The sequence below is a fragment of the Sturnira hondurensis genome, unplaced genomic scaffold, assembly GCF_014824575.4.
Source record: "Sturnira hondurensis isolate 20B ecotype Veracruz unplaced genomic scaffold, ASM1482457v3 Scaffold0002840, whole genome shotgun sequence".
Taxonomy (NCBI): Eukaryota; Metazoa; Chordata; class Mammalia; order Chiroptera; family Phyllostomidae; genus Sturnira; species Sturnira hondurensis.
In genome coordinates this window covers 1,243,773-1,261,881 of record NW_028075471.1, presented here as the reverse complement: position 1 = coordinate 1,261,881, position 18,109 = coordinate 1,243,773, and the positions used below count along the sequence as shown (strand labels likewise).

At 40.4% G+C, this 18,109-nt stretch overlaps 1 protein-coding gene across 2 annotated transcripts in view; it reads right to left on the bottom strand.

The window, feature by feature from the left end:
* The window catches only part of CACNA2D3 (calcium voltage-gated channel auxiliary subunit alpha2delta 3), an 861,794-nt gene that overhangs the window by 607,040 nt on the left and 236,645 nt on the right, over positions 1 to 18,109 (bottom strand). For both annotated transcript variants that reach the window (XM_037040694.1, XM_037040695.1), the window contains exon 4: positions 9,816 to 9,875. In XM_037040694.1, coding sequence (XP_036896589.1) covers positions 9,816 to 9,875 — 60 coding nt within the window. The remainder of the gene's footprint in view (positions 1 to 9,815; positions 9,876 to 18,109) is intronic.

The window sequence follows — 18,109 nt, the reverse complement described above, 5'->3', positions numbered from 1 at the left end:
ATAATCATAAGGTTCTCTATATAACAAAAAATCACTATGCATGTAAAGAGGCAAAAGAAAAATTTTAAGTGACTTTAAAAGAGTCACTTAATAATACTGCAGTTATGACAGTTAATACTAACGGTGCAGTTAATACTAACACTGCAGTTAACAATACAGAAATTACCCAGATGCTGGAATTAGCAAAGAAGGAATTTAAAGCATCTATGGTAGAGATGTTGAAGGACTTAAAAAAACATGAAAATGTTTTGTATAAAATGTTGTATATGTGCGCCATAACTGGCGCACATATAAAAAACTTCAGCAGAAAATGGAGAGTACGAAGAGTTGAATAAAAATTCTAGAACACAAAATACAATATTTACAATAAAATACTGACGGGATATGTTTAATGCATATCAGAGACTACAGAAGAAAGAATTAGTGAAACTGGGGATCAATTCATAGAACGCAGACCTGAGGGACAACATTAAGCAATCTAACATAGATAGGTTTTAAGTTTCAGAAGAAAATACAAAGAGAGTGGGACAGGCAAGATTTTGAGAAAATAACTATTAAAATTTTTTCAAATATGGTGAGAATGTTCAAGAATGTTGACAAACTTCAAGCAGAATAAATACATAAATATGAAAATATCACATCTAGGAACATCCTTAACTTATCATACTATATAGTTTATCGAAAATCAAAGATAAGGAGAGAAATCTTGAAAGCAGCACAGAAAAATGACTCGCTGTGTCCAGAGAAACAGAGATGAGAATGGCGGCTGACATTTTCTCTTGAGCATTAAATCTCACAAGCAAATGGGGTTATATCTTCAAAGCGCTAACAGAAAAAATAAACTGTTAAGTAAAAATTCTATATCCAGCAAAATCATCCTTCAAAAACAAGAAAAATAAAGATGTTGTTAGATAAACAAAAGCTGAGAGAAGTTGTTGCCACTGGACCTGTGATGCCCGAATGGTCACTGCAGTGCTTTGGGCTGGAAAGGACTGTGGACGGGAGTTCTAGTCGACGGGAAGGTGTGAAGAGTGTAGAAACGGTAGAGTTTTTCTTACTTATATTTTATAATATGGCTGTTTAAACTTACTTTTCATAATATGGCTGTTGAAAGCAAAAATAAAACAAAATAAAAATAACATTTTACTGTAGTGTTTATAACACATATTAGAAGTGAAAAAATATGACAATTCCACAAAGCACAGCGGTAGATGGAATGACAGTGTTACCAAGTTCTTGTTTCAGGTGAAATAGCACTTTAGATGCTTAATCAAGTCTAGGTACACTGTACACTTCAGTCTCAGATACTCATTGCAACCCTAAAAGCATCAACTGAAACAACATATTTTTAAAAGTAGATTAGCACCAAAAGGTAGCTTAGCACTAAAAGGCAGATAGACGCCAAGAAAAAATAAAAATCCAGATTATAAATACCTATGGCTGTGCAGGCCCTTATGGTCCCTATAACAACTACTCAATCTCCCCAATGCAGCTCAAAAGCAGACATAGACCAAATGTAAATGAACAAACATGGCATTATTTCAACACAACTTCATTTACCGGATCAGGCAGTGGGCTGGGCTCGAGCCCTGGGCCATCGTTTGCAAACTCCTCCTCTAGACCAAAACTGAATTCAGGCGTACTAGTCAGTTACCTGACGTAATTCCTTGCCCATATACTACAACATCCACTGTGTTGTACAAATATTGGACAAACCAGTCTGCATTGTATCCAAAAACTAAATGAATATAAAAGTAAAGTAAAAATTAAAAAGGTAGATTAGAATTTTCCTGGAATATGAGGGTTACCTCTCAGATTGTGAAAGTCCCACAACCTAAAAGAGGACCTAACATGTACTGAGTTCTGAACAGATGTTAAATTAAGCAATANTATACTACAACATCCACTGTGTTGTACAAATATTGGACAAACCAGTCTGCATTGTATCCAAAAACTAAATGAATATAAAAGTAAAGTAAAAATTAAAAAGGTAGATTAGAATTTTCCTGGAATATGAGGGTCACCTCTCAGATTGTGAAAGTCCCACAACCTAAAAGAGGACCTAACATGTACTGAGTTCTGAACAGATGTTAAATTAAGCAATAAATAGACACTTACATAAATAAAATTAGCAGGATAGGGAGTGATAATTCATCATAAAGGGCAAAAATAAAATATCATTGGAGATTACCAAGAGTTTATCGAGATTATCATATAGAAAGCACATAAAATAATTTTGATTTTTCACTTTTGGAAAATAAAGGTATTACGGGTTCCCTGTACTTGGGAATATTTCTTCTAACTGTGGTAGAGGTGAGCCTAGAATCTCTACAAAATCAAAAAAAATACACTCTCAGGCATTTGCTCCAAGGTCCCTTGAACTCCATGATGAGGAGAGGTCTCCTGTCATACACTGTGATAATACCATGTCATTTCATTCATTCTCTCCCATGTCATTTACCATGATCAAAATTTAATAATTATTTATATCATCATGTCTTTAATAACTGTCTCTCCCATTAGATGGTGAGCTCCATGACAGCAGACAGCATCTGCCTAGACTAGTTCATGGTCACATCCACAGCACAGTGCTGACCACAGGGGGTCACTGACAATGCTTGGTTGAATAAATTACAGCATATGAGATGGATGAGATCTTAGACATCATCTAGATATTACAAGCATGTCATTTCACAGATGAGCAAAGAGACCACAGCAACAAGTCTCTGAGCATGTAGATGGTCCACTTGGGAATGGAACTGCTACAACCTAAATTGGTAGGCCATTAGGCCGAAACCCTCTCCGCTGGGTCAGGCTGAGCCTCCAGCCACTGCCCCACTCCCCTCTCTCACATGAACATAGTCAGTGTCATGAACACAACCTGGAACCGCCAAACAACTGATTAACACAGACTTCACAGTTGTGATGCTGGCCTTATTGAGTTATAATGTTCTAGTCAACTGGACAGAAAGGGTAGTGTGTGTGCCTACGTATGTGTGACGACTGAAAAATGCCCTCCATTTTAAGATGTTTGCACTTAAAGTTTCCTCAGAAATTATTTGCACATCAGCCTTGTGAATAAGCGAGAAGCGGCAAGTCCTGACCAAGGACATCTAATGTAAGATCTTAAAATGCAGAGGACTGACTGGGACCCCCTGCCAGGCTGATAAAAATAAAATGAACAGCAAATAGACACACTCTCACAAATTAGATCAGAAAAAAGACAGTGGTTCTAATACAAGACTAAAAATTTCCTTCCCTTTTCATTTATTTCTCCTATAGATGTGAACCCTATCTTTCTTGTTTACTGTACAAAATCAGTTAGCTATGTCCATAAAGTTACCACATAGGGAATATAGTCAATAACTATGTGTGGTGCCAGGTGGATACTGGGAACATCAGGGGAACACTTTGTAACATATATAACTGTCTAACTACTATGTTGTATATCTGAAACAAATACAATATTAAAAGTAAACTGTAAAGATAAATAATGATAGTCTTTAAAAAACACCATTTCTAATTCCAGGGCCTGGGTCTTCTGTGCTCTACCCTTTCCCCTCAGCAAGAGTCCAACACCTCACTCATCAAAGACAAGGCTGGATTAGGGCTTGACAGGAACACGTGAAAAAACCCCATGAGGATGGCCATTTCCTCCACAGAGGAATACTTCTAGCAACCCAGTCCTTTGCTCTAGTTCACAACCCAGGCTTCCCCAGGGCAAAGCCTCCCTAGCAGCAGGGACACCCTGCCAGGGAAAGGGCAACTCAGCTCTGCTGCTCACTGCTGCACCGCCCTTTTCAGGGACTCTGGGGAAGCCTTCCTTCTCCCAGTGGACGGCATCAGAAGTTCTAAAGCAGATGCTGGGGCTCCTGAGCCTCCCTGCGCCCCTGCCCAGGGGCTCCTTCACCTCAAATCTCCCACTGCAACAGGCAGTGGTGAGGAAGGGGAGGGCGCTGAGCCAGCAAGTTCCATAAGCCATCCCCTGTCTGAGATCTCTCATCAGCAGATTCTGCATCCTTTTCACTCCAAGCCCCTCCCTCACCTCTGAACTCAGGCCCCTGTGCTTGCAAGACCAGCGACTGCAGCTCAGTGATGACCAGGAGGGATGTCCAGGACGCCCCGCCTGTCCCCCGGCCCCTTTCACTCTCACACTCTTGTTGTCCCTCTGAATGTCACCAGGCTTTTTTTCCCTATCACTTACAAAACAACAAAGAAAAACATATTATAGAAAACTTTTTAATGGAAAAGACTTCTACAGGACACACAATTCAAAACCACAATTTATTCTCCACTGTGTACTACCTCTGTGCAATTGGCACTTATTTGAGACACATTTCAAAGTAAATATGTTTGGGGTTCAAAGATAAGCAAGTTTTTAGAAAACCATCAAAAGGACATTTTCTTCTTCTTTGTTGCTGGTGGAAAAACCCAAAAAGAAAGAGTAAATAGAATGGAAAGACAGTCTCTGAGTTGTACATGTGCAGACCCATGTCCAGTTCTCTGGAATCCATCAGTAGATAGGACAATAAGGGCTGGGATCCACCCCTGACCCATCCCCCTGCTCAAGTTAGGTTTTGCCTTCAAAATAATGCAGGGGAAACACTAAAATAATCACAAGTGATAATTAAGACAGTTTTTTAAAGCTCTGTTTTTATTATAATCATTAATTTCAAATGTGCTTTAAATTAAAGACCGATGCTAATTCAAAACATAAAATTAAAAAGGGAAGATGCCATTTTAACAAGCTCTTCGTTTGCATCAATTACAGCTGAAAATTGCCCTAATGGAGATAGCAGGGAAATAAGAACAAAACCCAGAGAAGGCCGATCTGGACTCCACCTCGGCCATCACAAAGGGGCAGGAGCCAGAGGGCAGCAGGGTCCCTGCATCCACAAGAGAGCTGCCAGCCAGTGAAGACCAGGCGGCTCCGCCTCCTGGAGGATTCTGCCCTCCCTTTCACAGGCTGTATTTTGCCTTTTGTCTACTACAGTTTTTATTAGAAATCAACCATCTAATGTCATATTAAAGGACCTTAGAGAAGGGACTGCCAACCTCAAGGCCATAAACCCCTGCGAAAAGAGTTAAACCTCTGGAGAAACAAACGAAAAATAAAAATCTGGCATAACATTCTTGTTACAACTTTTGATCATTCTACCAAAGAAAAGCGAATTCTTCACTTTTAAAGCACATGACTGTTGTAATGGCACAAAAACTCCAAGCTGCGCTAAAAGAATGGGAAGATCCACCACTTCTTCGTTTTGGCAGGAGGTGGGGAGCAGGAGGGCTAAAACCACATAACGTGAAGCTACACAGTTTAGGAAATTTCAAAAAACACTTTTATTTTCTAAAAGAAAAAAAGACTCCTAACTCCCTCTGTTCCTCCTGAGCTAACAGTGCGGGGACCTCCTCAGCATTATTTCACGGTGAGCAGATGGTAGTCTGAAATTTTTTTGATAAAAACAATCCACTAGCAGGGGTTGCCAAGAGGTCAGAGGGACCCAGATTAACAATTGATCAGCTCTAATGGACCATCATAGCAATAAACTCAGAGCCCGTACACAGAACCCGCTACCCCAGTAATAGCAACGAGGCTGACACCCAAGCTGTTAACAGACTTGTGCTTAATAGCTTCGACACTTACAGCTTCGGAACCTCCATCTCAGCAGACAGGCACTCTCGGAGGCACATCTACTCTTTTGAAGGCCTCTCTCCTACAGGTTTCCACGAAAATTCACACGGTTCACTCTGACCCGGAGAAGATTTCACAGAAGTCTGAGGTCTGGGTAGTGAATGACACTGATACGGACAGGTTATTTCAACATCCTCTTGTGTTCATACCACAACCGTAGCCTCTGATATTTCTGTGTCCTCATACAAAACAGATGACTGGAGAGGAAGAACTGGGCTCCCCATCCTTGCGCTTAAGAGAACAAAAGCTGTAACACTCCAGAGACTCATTTTCTTGTTCTCTGGTTGGTTTTTTGTTGTTTTTTGCTTTGTTTTGTTTTTGTTTTGAGAGAGAGATGTCAGTGTTGCATTCATGGTGCCACACGTGACAAGGAGTCATTTGTGTTACACCAGGATTTTATTGTAAAGCTTCAAAATAGTAAGGAAGCCAGAACACCCTTAGCAGACAGATAACAATAGCTCCAGAAGACAGAAAGAGCAGCTCAATGTTCCCTGAGCTAAAACCACAGAACATTGTTCCTCTGCTAAAGGATAAAAATCTCCTAAAGTCAATTAAAGTGTTCCCTCCCTTGCCTGCCTACCTTTACTAGACAATTGATCTCAGAATAAAATTGACTATATCAACCATAAATACCATATTTTCCAAAAACAGTCCTGATTTCCAAGAACCTTTTCTTGCCTTCCTACAAACTCATTCCTTCCAATTGGACCAATGAATCCAAATGTTTAGTCATGAAAAACCAAGACAAAGGACATTCTGCTATGTAAACACAATACAAAGGTCAAAATCAGAAGATTCAACATTGATGCAATATTGTTACCTAATACACAGTCAATATTCAGATCTTTGTTTCTGGTCAGAATCCATTCAGGATCACACATTGCTTTTGTCACGTGTCTTCAATGTACTTTAGTCTAGAACAAGTTCTCTATGTTTCTTTGTTTTTTTTTTACCTTGACATTTTTGCAGAGTCTAGCCAATTGTTTTATGAAATTTCCCTTGCTCCAGATTCCTCTGATGTTTCCTCATGACTAGATTCAGGTTACACATTTTGGACACTTGTGAAAGAATTCTGTGCAGGCAATACTGCAGTGGTCCTGGTCATCACACGAGGAGGCTCCTCACGCCACTTTGTTTCATAATTGATGATGTGACTTTGATCACTCCTTCAAGACTGTGTCTGCCAGCTTTTTCCATGGTAAAGGTGCTGTTTCCTCCCTTATAATTAATAAGTAACTTGTGGGTGGACGCTTTAAGACTATCGATGTCCTGTTCTTCATCAAACTTTTACCTCCTAGTTTTAGCATCCATTGAAGATTCTTGTCTGAATCAATTAACACCATAATTCTCTAACTCCATCATTTCTCCTATATTTATTAGTTGGCATTCCACTGTAAGAACTTCCCTTCTTATTTATTTGTGTATTTGTCTTTTTATCTATCTGTTTATCAAAATGGACTTGTGGATTCTTATTTTATTCAACATTATAATCTAAGCTGATCTGAGTTGAGTTGCTGTCATTTAGTGTCAGAATATCCCTGAAAAGGACTTTTGAAACTGCCGAGGAGAGAAAGACAATTTCCCTCAGCAACACATATAAGAGGTCCTTACAATCGTCACCCTTACAAAGATGCTTCCTGAACCTCTCCCATTAAACCCCTCTGGCCACTCCAGGAAGTCCAAACCCTCTGAAAAGGAGGCACACTTAAGTCAAACACGACCAGTAAATGGCCCCTGGATCTTCCTGAAGCCGCCACAGAGTTGTGGCTATAGGAAGGCAAGAGGCTTCTTGTTGCATTCAGCTGACTTCTCTGCTCCTTTTCTTACAACTGTGCTCACAAAGCTGGGCTGGCTTCTCTACTCCTCTCCCGATGTTACCAACAGTGTCCACCTCCCCCTGCAACTTCTTGTGCTTGGCTTACATTCCTGGCTCTCTTTGCTTCCTATATTGGGTATTATGCCTGAAAATTACCCACAGAGGATAGGTTTAATATTTCTGCTTCCCCTCCAGACCTGTTCTTCACCCTTCCCTACCCTGCACGATGCCTCAGGAGGCTGAATCAAATCAACAATACCTACAGTTGGATTCAGCCACTGGTGGGTACCAGCAAGAGATCAGAAAGCTAGAGACTGTTATTGGGCTATCTTCCCCCTCAAACCACCAGATCACCATGGCCACACCTTTCTATCAAGTACCCTTTCCCTACAGCTACTCTCCTGGCTTTTGGGAACCACTCCATCCCCTGTCTCCTTCAGGCCAGGAGTGCAGCTTGCCCTGGGGTACAACAATATTGCGTATTGGTTTCATTTACCATACATTTGTAAATATTCTCTTTATTAAACTTTCCTCAATTACACCATTTCATTGTTCATTCTTCTGCCCACAAGGCAAACAAAATGTAGGTAGTAATGATGGCAAGAAGTACATCTATGGGACAGAGACACAGCCAAAGGCTACCTTAGGTATCACTGCGGAGGCAACTTTGCCCCCAAGTCCCCCCCGTCCACCACGGATGAAAATGAAACTACCAAGACATGATCTGCTTGGGGAGGAGAGGTGGTCAATCTCTCAGAAGAGAAAGACCAAGAACCTCTTCTTCAGTGGCTTTTATTAGGTTTTAATACACAGGAATACAGGTAAAGCTCATCAATCAATGTCAGGAGGCAAGGATCAAATAGTAGATAACATTTCAAAGAAATCTGAGGGCTTAGTCTGAGTCAGTGTTTGTCAGGTAAGGGGGTTGGAAAACTTTGGGAGACATACTCATTTCCTGCTCGGACCTTTATTATATGAATGAAAGCACTCTTAGCAAAGCAGGCTTCACAGGACTTTAGAAATTCTTTCTTACGCCCAATCACCCTAGAACGCACTCTAGCCGGCAAAGGGCTGCACTGCCCTCCCCGTCATAGGTTTTTAGGCTTAAGTGGATAAGAGCCAGAAAGTGCTTCTCCCAGACGGAAATGGGGACTCAGGGTATGTCAGAATAGCCTGGGGGGGAAGGGTCCATTACTCTTTTTTCTGCAGCCCCCCAAGTTCTTCCTTGAGGGCCTCCCAAGTGATCATGTCTGGCTTAGGTTGCCCCCCCTCTGAGGGGTCTTACCCGTCTCTGACTAACCGACCAAGCATTGGGGGCAGAGATGGATGAAGCAGAAGCAGCGCTGCTGCCAGGGAGATAAGCTTTGTCTCCTTAGTGGCTCACAGTCCGAAGGTCGCTCAACTCAGCCTTTTCCACAGGGGGCAGTTACAACTCCTGAAACCAGGCAGAGCGGTTCCCAACATACCACCAACATTTTTTGTGCTTAAAGATTTATGTCTGTCTTTATCTTTTCCATATAAATGAAAAAGCAGTAAAATTTAACACTATTTCCTAATTGTGACCACATGCCATTAAAAGAGTTCTGTTCTGTCTAAGCACAGACCTAAGGATTAAGATTCACTCCCTCTGTTTTTCTGGCTGTAAGGAAAACCACAAAACCCAAAATGACAATACAGATAAAATTTCCTTCAGGGGGTACCCAAAGAAGCCTGCAAGTTATCATTCAGTTCACTTGTTGACTTTTACTATGTTTTTTCTGCACAGGACAACATCAAACGCCTTTTCAACCAGACACAAGTGAAGTGTGCCATGGTTAGCTACGAGATCCACTACAAGAAATTTTTTAAGTGGATGATCAAACCCCACATCTGTAAATGATTTAATTTTTAAATACAATTAACAGTCATTCAACATTAGGTGCATTTCAATGTTGCTTTCAATTACTTAAAATGCAGCCAAGGAAATGTCTATATTCTGCTCTGTATCTTATCAATTTACCATTAAGAGCTCTGGTGATTATTATCAATTGACTGATTGACTCCCCCTGAAACTGGGGAAGGATTCATCAAACTCTGGCTATGTTCATGAGCATAGGTCACCCCTACTGCAGCTAGCATGGCGGAAAATGGTTGAGGATCGCTGCTCTCCTGCCTTATCGAAAAACAGGCACGTGCGTTCCAGCTCTGTACCATCCTCTCAAAGCCTTTCTTTCCCAACCAGTGAAGCCTGGTACTCCTGGTACACCTAGTACGTCCCCTTGGGCAGTAAACACAGAAAATGATGTAACTCAAACTACAATCACTTACCTGCAAGTCTGCATCGAATTCATGTTTCAGGTGTGCTTCTTCGGCAGCCTCCACAAGACGCTGAAAAGACAGAAAGCAACATGAAGGATTATAAGGGTGGCCTGGACCCCATTTCCACAACGTGAGAAGACCAAGTGTTCATCACTCCCCCCAAATAACAGATTATATCATGGCACATTGTGACTGGTGCCTTTGTTCCCGTGAAACTGAAAATAGTAACATCACTGTCATAAACCTAGTTTTTGCCTTCATTATTCATTCATAATTCTTCCCCCCAAAATCTATTGTTATCTGTGTATAAAGGCACACATGTTCTGTACCTATTCAGGAGTCCCTTTGAGGCTCATAGGGACTCCAAAACCCACCTAGAAAAGTGTCTTCCTTAGGCAGAGAAAGCCTTTAGTCAAGACTTATTAAACTAAATTGAGTCCAACTCTAAGTGGGCTAACTTCCCAACTATGTGGAAAACTTTACTTATTTTAATTTCCTGTATCATTCAAGGTCAATTGTTTCTGCACCCAGTTCCAGTATGTAATTATCAGGTGACAGTTATTTGAATTTTATGGTACATCAATGCCATTTTGACAATCTGCATCCCAATAATAAAATCACTGAAATTAAATCAATAAGCAGTACCCATAAAATACATAATTATTCATCTTGGCCAACTAAATTCAACCAATTCATATTCTTATGAAAACAACTTAATGAAATTCCATGTAACAATTATTCAACAACCAAAATCATTTTACTTTAATTTGAATTTGCCAACAAGTTATTTCCCACCATGAAAATGTAGGCAAGAAGATAATGCAGAAAACTCATTTAGTTAAATAATATTGCACTGAAATTTCACTGAAGAGCAAAACCTTTAAATCCAAATAAAAATTCAACTATCTCAGTTTTTCCCATCATTAATCTTGAAGCCTATGCTGCCTTAAACTTGCTTTTTCTTGACATAATATACACCCGAATTTAATAAGCCCATGCTTCAAAAACTGATGACATCAGTATTAACCTCTAAGTGATCACAAATCCACAAATGTTCCATGAGTAATTATTAAATTGGACATGGAGTTAAAGAGGCTGAAATGTTTGGGTAACTTTAGGCTCTAGTACAGAGTGCTTAAAAAGAAAAAGAGGCTTAAAAAGAAAGAGAGAGGCCAGCGAGAGACAGTGCAAACAAACCCAGGAGGACTAGCAAATCCGGCTCTCCACACTCCCACCAGATGGTCAAGAGGGGCTTTCCCTTCTCTGGTCAAAGAACAGACACCAGTAAATGTGGCAGGGCCAGAGACAGAAGACCCCATTCTAATTCCAGCCATCGAGCCACCCACCACAGTTGTGAGATCTCAGGCAAGTCCCTCCCCCTCCCTGGGGCTAGTTTCTTCATCCCACAGGATGACCCTGGAGTAGTGGTTCTCAAAGTGTAGGCCCCCACTGGCAGCATCAGTTTCACCTGAGAACTTGTTAGAAATTCACATTCTCAGGCTCCATCCCAGTCCTGCAGAATCAGAAGCTCTGGTGGGGGGCCTAGCAATCCGCTTTAACAAGTCTTCCAGGTGATCCTGATGCAGCTAGAGTTTGAGAACCAAAAGCACCAGTAAAAACATTGCTGCGTGGAATATCTGAGATTTTCCTGCCAATGCTCTCCTCTAGGGCTGTAATGGTTTCACAGCTTATATTTAAGTCTTTTAGCCACCTTGAATTTATTTTGGTGTATGGTGTCAGTTGGTGCTCGAGTTTCATTTTTTTTGCATGTAGCTGTCCAGGTCTCCCAACACCATTTGTTGAAAAGGCTATCTTTACTCCATTTTATGTTACTGCCCCCTTTGTTGAATATTAATTGACTGTAGAGAGTTGGGTTTATTTCTGGGCTCTCTGTTCTATTCCATTGGTCTCTGTGCCTGTTTTTGTGCCAGTACCAGGATGTTTTTATTACAGTTGCCTTGTAATACAGTTTGATATCAGGTACTGTGATCCCTCCTACTTTGTTCTTCTTTCTCAAAATTGCAGCTGCTATTCAGGGTCTTTTATGGTTCCATATAAATTTTTGAAGTGTTTGTCCTATGTCTGTGAAATATGCCATTGGTACTTTAATAGGTATTGCATTGAATCTGTAAATTCATAGCAGCACAATTTACGATAGCCAAGAGTTGGAAGCAACCTAGATGCCCATCGGTCAATGACTGGATCAAAAAGCTATGGTACATTTACACAATGGAATTCTATCTAGCAGAAAGGAAGAAGCAGCTCCTACCCTTTGCAACATCATGGATGGAACTGGAAAGCATTATGCTGAGCGAAATAAGCCAGGTAGTGAAAGACAAATACCATATGATATCACCGTTAACAGGAATCTAAACAACAAAACAAACAAGCAAGCAAAATGTGACCAATGACACTCAAATACGGAACAGGCTGACAGGGACCAGAGGAGAGAGTGGAGAGAATCACAGGGGAAAAGGAGATGGACCCACATGAACAAGTATAAAGGACACATGGACAATAACTAAGGTGGGGGGTGGAAATGGGAGGGAGGTGGGGAGCGCTGGGGGAGCAGGGCTGGGAATATAAGACAGAAAACTGTAATTGAACAAGAATTAAATAAAAATAAAAAATTAAAAAAAACACAAAGAACTAAACACCAATAAAGCCATTCAAGCACAAAAAGAAAAAAAGCACCACTTGTCCTAGACCTTAGCTCATCCCTGAGCCTTGCTTAATGAGCTCCACCAACCCATCAAGGGTTCTCAACTCTTATTTCTTTTTAAAACCTGTGTACATAAGTATTTTCACTCTAAGACATAAAATACTTTATACAAGAGAGACATAAAATGGAGAGGATGAGAAACAGAGAAAAAGAAAAACAAGGAGAGACACAATGTATGTAGAGTGGATATGCTGGCCCCAGGCTTGGGTCAGCTTTCAGTGGGTCCTAGTCTTTCTAGAATCATCTCAGTGGAGCTTGTCGGCCTCCCCGGATCACAAGACACAATCTGCGAATGCACCGATGTGGGTCTGGACGGTTAAGTGTCAGACAGTGATATCACAAATCAGTGTGCTTGTGAGGGCTCATTCTCCTGATCTTTGTAATAGATTTAAAATTTGTATGCATGTATCATAAAATCAGTTACATACTGAGTGTGTATAAATATTATACATGTCTGAACACTTCCATTGTCAAAAAAGTCATGCATTTTGATTATGTATTTACTTAAATACACGGTTGTTTTTTCATGGTGTCTAAGCATTCTGAAAACCCAGAAATGTCAATGAAACGTACAAATGATCAAAAGATAGGAACAAACTGAGTTCACAATGACCAAGACAGATAATATTGAAGAAAAGAAAAACAGTGAAGAATTGGAAATGTACAAAAAAAGCAGTGTAGGACCAACAAATAAGAGAACAAGATGGAAATGATAGGCAAATTGAAATTATTATGAAAGAGCATAGCACAAAATGCATTTCATATATAACATTTTATTTATGTATATATATATGTATATCATACATACTATAAAACATGTTCAAACATAACATAACATGAAATGTATTTCAACCACAAATACTGCAAGGCAACACACAGGGCACAAGAAGATAACACACTGGAAACAATGCAATAACAGTGTACTAATCACCGAGAGTAGCCAGAATTCTGTTCTCTGTGTGGAGCAGTGAGTATATGAGAATCTCAACCCTACTGGCCAGTTTTCATGTTTATTTTCAAGGTAAAGTTTCTGTATGCCTTTTCAACTTAATTTATCTCACACACCTCATGTTTCCATGAAGATATTTCCCATCACGCTCATCACAAAGATTTAGGGAATAAGATTCCCAAAAAGATAGTCAACTGGCAGCTATGCATAATAGCTGTCTTATGTGAAACAAATAGGTACTCTGGGACAGAGCTCTTTGAGAGAACAGACCTTTCCTGCAATCAGTCATGAGGTTTTCCCAACCTGTTCTCTGATGCCAATGGGAGACAAGAGTACTTTTTATAAGGGAATTCAAGGGGAAAAGCCCCAAGAATAGGCTCGGCTGCTGTGCACAAAGGCAAGGATAAGCAGGACATCAAAAACTATGTACCTTTTGAAAAGAACAAAGGATAGTTCGCCTTTCTTCTGAAACACTTACAGAGATAAACGAGTAAAAGAAATAGTATCTAAGAAGAAAATCATATGCCATAAGTTTGCCTAAATTAAGAGAAAGTTCCTACTCTTAATAAAATAAAAAATACATTGAATTATCATTTTAAACAATCAAGACAACTCAGCTCTCAACTCTGATGTTTGCCAGTAAAAAGTAACAGCCTACAATGTCTCTTTCCCACACAAATGTCCCTATCATGTGATTCAAATGAAGTACATTTTAAAAAATAAGTTTGATTATCACTTGCAGGTAAGAAAAGTCAGTTTAAATCTGCCAATATTTTACTTATTATATAGAAAACTGCTCTGAGCCTGAGGAGAACTGTTACTTCATTATATCTGTTAGAAAGGCAGTGTGCTTTTAATAATAATAAGTTAATTTTCTCTCAAATGAAATTCCCTTTGGATCTGCAGATGGGGTTACAGAATTGTGACTGTGATTGTTAATTAAAGCTGAACACTGGAAATAAAAATGGTTTGAGGACTAGTATTCAAAAGTGAGCTTTGAGGACAGGAAAAACAGCAGTTTTGTCCCCACATCCCCTCACCCCACTGAATGCCAAATCCCCCTCTCCCTTTCATGCAGAAGCCTTCGGTTACTCAATGAAAAGGGTAACAATATACTGGAATATACACTACGTCCTGGAATTGGAATAAAGCACCTAAAGCTAACATGTTGTAATTCATGAGTTGATGTGCATTTCACTGACTTTGATACTTCTAAATCTCTCTTCCCTTTTAGTGAAATAAATACAAACAAAAGCTATCTTTATAAGAAAGAAATGCTGGAAGTCATGGACCATGGATAGTATTTATAGTTACAGTGAAGGCAAAACTGCCGAGGGGAATAGCAGGGATATTAAAGCATTTCACTTCGAATCACATCCTATTTCTTGTTACAATGACCCCACGTTATCCCTACAATCCTGCAGAATGTAGTCTCCCGTTGCTTTCCCCAAAACACTCAAATCAAGACCAGGGTTAAAGACATCGTAGAGGTCAAATTTTCTGTCATGGTCCAGAAGGGGAAAACTAGGACACCAAGTCAAAGTAAAAATTGGATCAGAAGAAGAAAATGATTTTTTGTTCTGTCTGTATTTCATCCTTTTGTTCCTGGTCGTTTTGGCTTGCCAGGAGAAATGAGAGAGAGAAATGCGCACAGAGAGTGGAAAGGTAATGAAAATGTAATCATACAACCAAAGTAACCTCCTACTGGACTCCTACTGATTCTATCAAAATAAACAAATTGTGTACAAATGAAAAAAAAGTTTAGGTAAAGAATCCCTAAAATTGGAGGTGGGGTGGGGGGCATCATTACAGATAAAAATTCCTAAGGCAAAACAAATGTTAAAACCAAAGATAAAAGTTGGTATTTTTTATTTCTCATGATGAAGCTAAAAAGCATTGGCTTGTAAATGCTATCATAATGGAATATTGAAAGATTTCAAAGTACTTAATATGTTTAGTAGTTTTCATTTAATGTTTTGCAACAATACATTTAATACTCATACCAGGGTTTTTATTGCCATTTTTTTTCTAGAATATATGCATATTTTTTTCTCAAGTACTGTTTAAGCTCAACTAGGGGATTCTAAGGAAAATCTATAATCATTAATGGATTTAAGCTTCACTGATGACTAACCTAGAGCTAGTGTTTGAATTAGCATTAAAACCAAAACAATAAGAGCTAAATGTGTAGAAAAACAGCCAGCAGGAGTGATCCAGAGAAGCAATAATCGGCACCACCCCCATACCCCGAGTGGCACACTCCTCTCTTCCTCACACCCGATTTGGCGCCTTTTGTTCCCTGAAAACACGAGTCCAACGGAGTAAGTGACAACAGCGTGTACATGGGGTTAATGCTATCCGAGCATCATGCGTCCTCGCACGAACCCTGCGCGCTGCCCTTCGACAGAGGTGGGGATACAGAAAACCCACGACCTCTCTATACGCACAGAATTCAAACCTGGTGGATCTCAAAAACAAACTGAAAACCCGCTATCCTCGTTAAATGCCATCAGCACGTCAAAAGATGTCTCAGTAAATCTGGACAAAATGAGATCTGTTTGTTCCCAGGATTAATTTCAAACACTCCTCTCTTGGATGAAGGTCCAAAAAAACCAGTTTAAGAACCATTAAGTTAAAAACCAAAAAAGTAAGATGTTCAAATTTACATTTTCATTCCTTCTGTCACTGAAGTCCCTTTCCTTCTGTTCTCAGGACAGAGAGTTCATTACTCTGTAACAGCACAGATTAATTTTTGCCGCTTTTGTTGCCAGAGTTTCCAGATGCTGACCTCCCAAAGCACGGATCTCATACCATCGGTGAGCCATGAAACGGCATGAGGAGGTTTACACAAGGGTGAGGGACATGCACAAGGGAAGCAGCTATTTCACATCGAAGGGTCAACGCGTAAGAATGCTGACGGGAGGCCAGGAAGCTTCCCAGAAGTGGCACTTAGGCTGAGCCCTACAGGAGAACGGGGGAACAGGAGGCGCTTCCAGAAGGAAAGACGCTGGAAGAGCATTACAGCCCCTGGGAACATTGTAAACAAAGTTTTGGAGGCTGGATCTCAGAGATCCACAGAGGCCACATCGTTGCCTAGGTGACCACCAGACAATCAACCAGGAGAAAAGGAATAACCAGGAGAGAGGGACACAATTAGACAAGAAGAAATCCAAGACTTCTTTCCCTCCTGTCCTAAAATGCCAAAACCACCATTAGAATCCTATCTGAGAGTTTAATAATATTTAGTAATCCTTATTGACACAAATGTTTTTACTTTCAACTCCAATAGAAATAGAACATATAATTCACCAACTATCGAGATGATCGTTTCTTTAGAGAAAAACAACTCTGATAAGGAGCCTTCATTATTTCTTTGTTCCTTCAGAAGAAATAAGCCTTGCAGCACACGAATAAACATTTTGTATAAAATGACCTTCTGCCTGAAAGCTGCCAAGATTGCTTCTGCTTTTAAAAAGGCAAACATTTCAAAGTGGATTGTAAAAGCTAGTCTATGAAGTTCCCAGAGAAAACAGGTAATGGAGCAATAGAGCAAACGTTTCGTGTTCGGGGAAGCTCTTCCCCCTTCCTGTCTCCTCCAGACTGTGAAGCTGCCCGAGCCTTCGCAAGACAAAATAAGCCTGGAGTCTACATCAGAAGACAGGCTTGCAATCAATAACAAATTATCTTTGTTTCCACAGGAGATACCTGCTATCAATTTGAGGCCAATTAATTTGATACCTGTTATCAACATGAATGGCCTGCTTCCAAACCAAAGCCATCTCATTCTACATCTAAGGCTGCACGTGCCCAAGTGCAACAATTGCAAAGCTACTGAGGGTGGAAACAGCCCAACTTTGCTCCAAGGGCGATGCCCAAGGACCAAGAGAGCTTACGGGGTTCGGTGGGGGGGAGACAAAAGATACATCAATCCTATATTTCAGCCCAAATAATTTGTCCAAGTGGTCCAGCATTTTAAACGATAGTCTTTGGCTCATGTAACCCTCTGAGAATGGTTTAGAGTTAGTTAGCAAAATCAAGGCTATTTAACCTAAACCTTATAAAGTCCTCTCAGAGCCCCTCAGTTCTGAGATGACTGAACTAGTTCTTTTGTGGGCAAGAAAACCATTGTTAATTTCCCAAGGGGAGAGTCCAGGAGGAACAAGACCCTGACAGTCCATCAGTTTGAGGACAACATTTGTTTCACACACTGGAAACCATCTATCACCAAGGGCTCTTGTCGGTGGAGAATAAAATTCTGCTCCAGCCCTTGACTACATCCTCTCCAGGGCCCGCTTTTGACCGGAACCCACATGGCAGAGCTGGAAGGCACTGTCCAGTGAGCTAAGGAAGATGGGAACATCTGCCTAAAACAAGACAGACAGGAGGACAAGATGGGGCCCAGCCCAGGGAAGAGGGTGACCGTCTGGGTGGGAAAGCGTGCCCTGCAGAGCTTCCATTCCTGGTGGTAGCAACAGATTCCCATCCCTTTTATCACTTTAATTTAACAGGTATTTATTAAGAACCTATTAATTAGCCAGAACAGCAACAAGAACTGAGTGGGACAACAAGAAATGGATGACTTTGTCTTGGCCCTCAAGAAGCTTTTAGTCTTTTAAGCACCGTAGCTCAGTA